The 1716-nt window shown below is 52.7% G+C and overlaps 1 protein-coding gene across 1 annotated transcript in view; it reads right to left on the bottom strand.

The window, feature by feature from the left end:
* Nucleotides 1-1716, bottom strand: part of SAE1 (SUMO1 activating enzyme subunit 1) — a gene marked incomplete at both ends in the record, with an annotated part of 4326 nt that overhangs the window by 954 nt on the left and 1656 nt on the right. The window contains 2 exons of the mRNA XM_009578479.1: nucleotides 677-776; nucleotides 996-1138. Coding sequence (XP_009576774.1) covers nucleotides 677-776; nucleotides 996-1138 — 243 coding nt within the window. The remainder of the gene's footprint in view (nucleotides 1-676; nucleotides 777-995; nucleotides 1139-1716) is intronic.

The following is a 1716-nucleotide window of genomic DNA, read 5'->3' as shown; positions in this document are numbered from 1 at the left end:
GCGGGCAGTGAAAGGGACACAAAAGGGCGTTAATCTGCTGGCTCAGCTCGCATTCTCCTCATAGCCAGATAAAGTCGAGGGGATTTCCACTCCTCCGTTAAATTTCCAGCTGGGAGAACAAAACAATGCCCAGGCCGGAGGTATTTAAATGTGAAAAGGTTTTGCTTTGGAGCAGATTTCACCCCCCTCCAAGAAATGGAAAACCTTCCCACCCCGGAGCCGGGAGTCCCACTTAAAGGGAGCTCCGCAGCAACAATGCAGCTTTTACAGCCTCGCTAACACACAAAAAACCGGAGCTCCCCCAATTAAGGCTGTTTCAACTCCCCTTCCCCCACCAAAACCAGCATAAAAGTGCTTTATACCAGTACGGCCATGGAGGAAAGAAAAAAGCAGCAGGCAGAGTTATGGGGGGGTGTATCCCCCCTAAAAAAAAAACCTCTCTGGGATGATCTGGCTTAAAGGAAGCACCGCGAGCGTCTCGTTTCTCAGTGAGGAGGGAAAAACAGCGCTGGGTGGTGAAGATCCAGCCAAAAACTCACCTGGGAAGCCGGCAGAAACCACCCCGCTGCGGCTAAAACACAGCTGAGCTGCCCGGATAACCCCTCTGGCTCTCCCTCGGCCAAACCGATATGCGCTTTGGGTCTCGGAGGTCTCTGCAGGGATTCTTTCCACTCACCTTTTTCACCATGGTGGTCTCCGAAGAGTCAAGTTTGGCTTTTTTGGTGTCCGGCCCATCTTCCACGCCCGGGCTGACTTTGGCGACCTTGGTTTTCTCTCTACGGAGGAAAAAAAAATTGAGCTCGCTTTGAGAAACTGCAATCCTCGTTTGTGCTGCTCAGCGTCAAACGGTCTTTTATGACTCTTAAAGATTTTAAATCTCCAGGGTCCCGAAAAGTAGGCACCCTCCCCGAGCGGGTGAAGACAGCCGAAACACTTACGCCCTTCTTGCATCGGGTTCTCCTCCCCCCACCCGCTCCCCGAGACCCCCCACTCACTCCACAAATTCGTGTTCCCCAAGGTCGGCAAACATATAACCATGGTAGCCGAAAACGTCGCCGGTGAAGAACTTGACGCTGTTCTTGTGGCAAATCTGGTCGATCTTCACCATAACGTCCCGGGAACAGCAGGTCAGGCAGACCTGCAGGCAGAGAGGGGTTGTTCTCAGCCAAAATTGAACGTTTACCCCCCTCCTTCCCTCCTCCCGGTATTATTAGGGGGTGTGAAATCTTCCTGGGGCAGCGGGGAAGGTTCCAGGTAGATTTGCCGTTTCATTCACAGCGGGGGTAATTATCAATCTTCCCCTTCCGTCACACGGGCTAATTCCAACAGCCTTCGCTCCAGGGATAATTAGGAGGTTAGGGGGATACGGCATCCCGTTTCCGGATAATTTTGGTGGGAATTGGGGGACGAAGGGGTATTTTTAAAGCTCAGGGCCTATCCTGGGAGCGGAGGAAGATACGTACCCTGGGGTAGCTCCCCGCAGGGCCACATTATTACAATCAACGCTTTACGTGGGCTAATTCCAACAGCCTTCGCTCCAGGGATAATTAGGAGGTTAGGGGGATACGGCATCCCGTTTCCGGATAATTTTGGTGGGAATTGGGGGACGAAGGGGTATTTTTAAAGCTCAGGGCCTATCCTGGGAGCGGAGGAAGATACGTACCCTGGGGTAGCTCCCCGCAGGGCCACATTATTACAATCAACGCTTTACGTTCC

This window comes from Fulmarus glacialis, unplaced genomic scaffold (genome assembly GCF_000690835.1).
Source record: "Fulmarus glacialis isolate BGI_N327 unplaced genomic scaffold, ASM69083v1 scaffold33845, whole genome shotgun sequence".
Taxonomy (NCBI): Eukaryota; Metazoa; Chordata; class Aves; order Procellariiformes; family Procellariidae; genus Fulmarus; species Fulmarus glacialis.
This window is presented reverse-complemented; position numbering and strand designations above follow the sequence as displayed.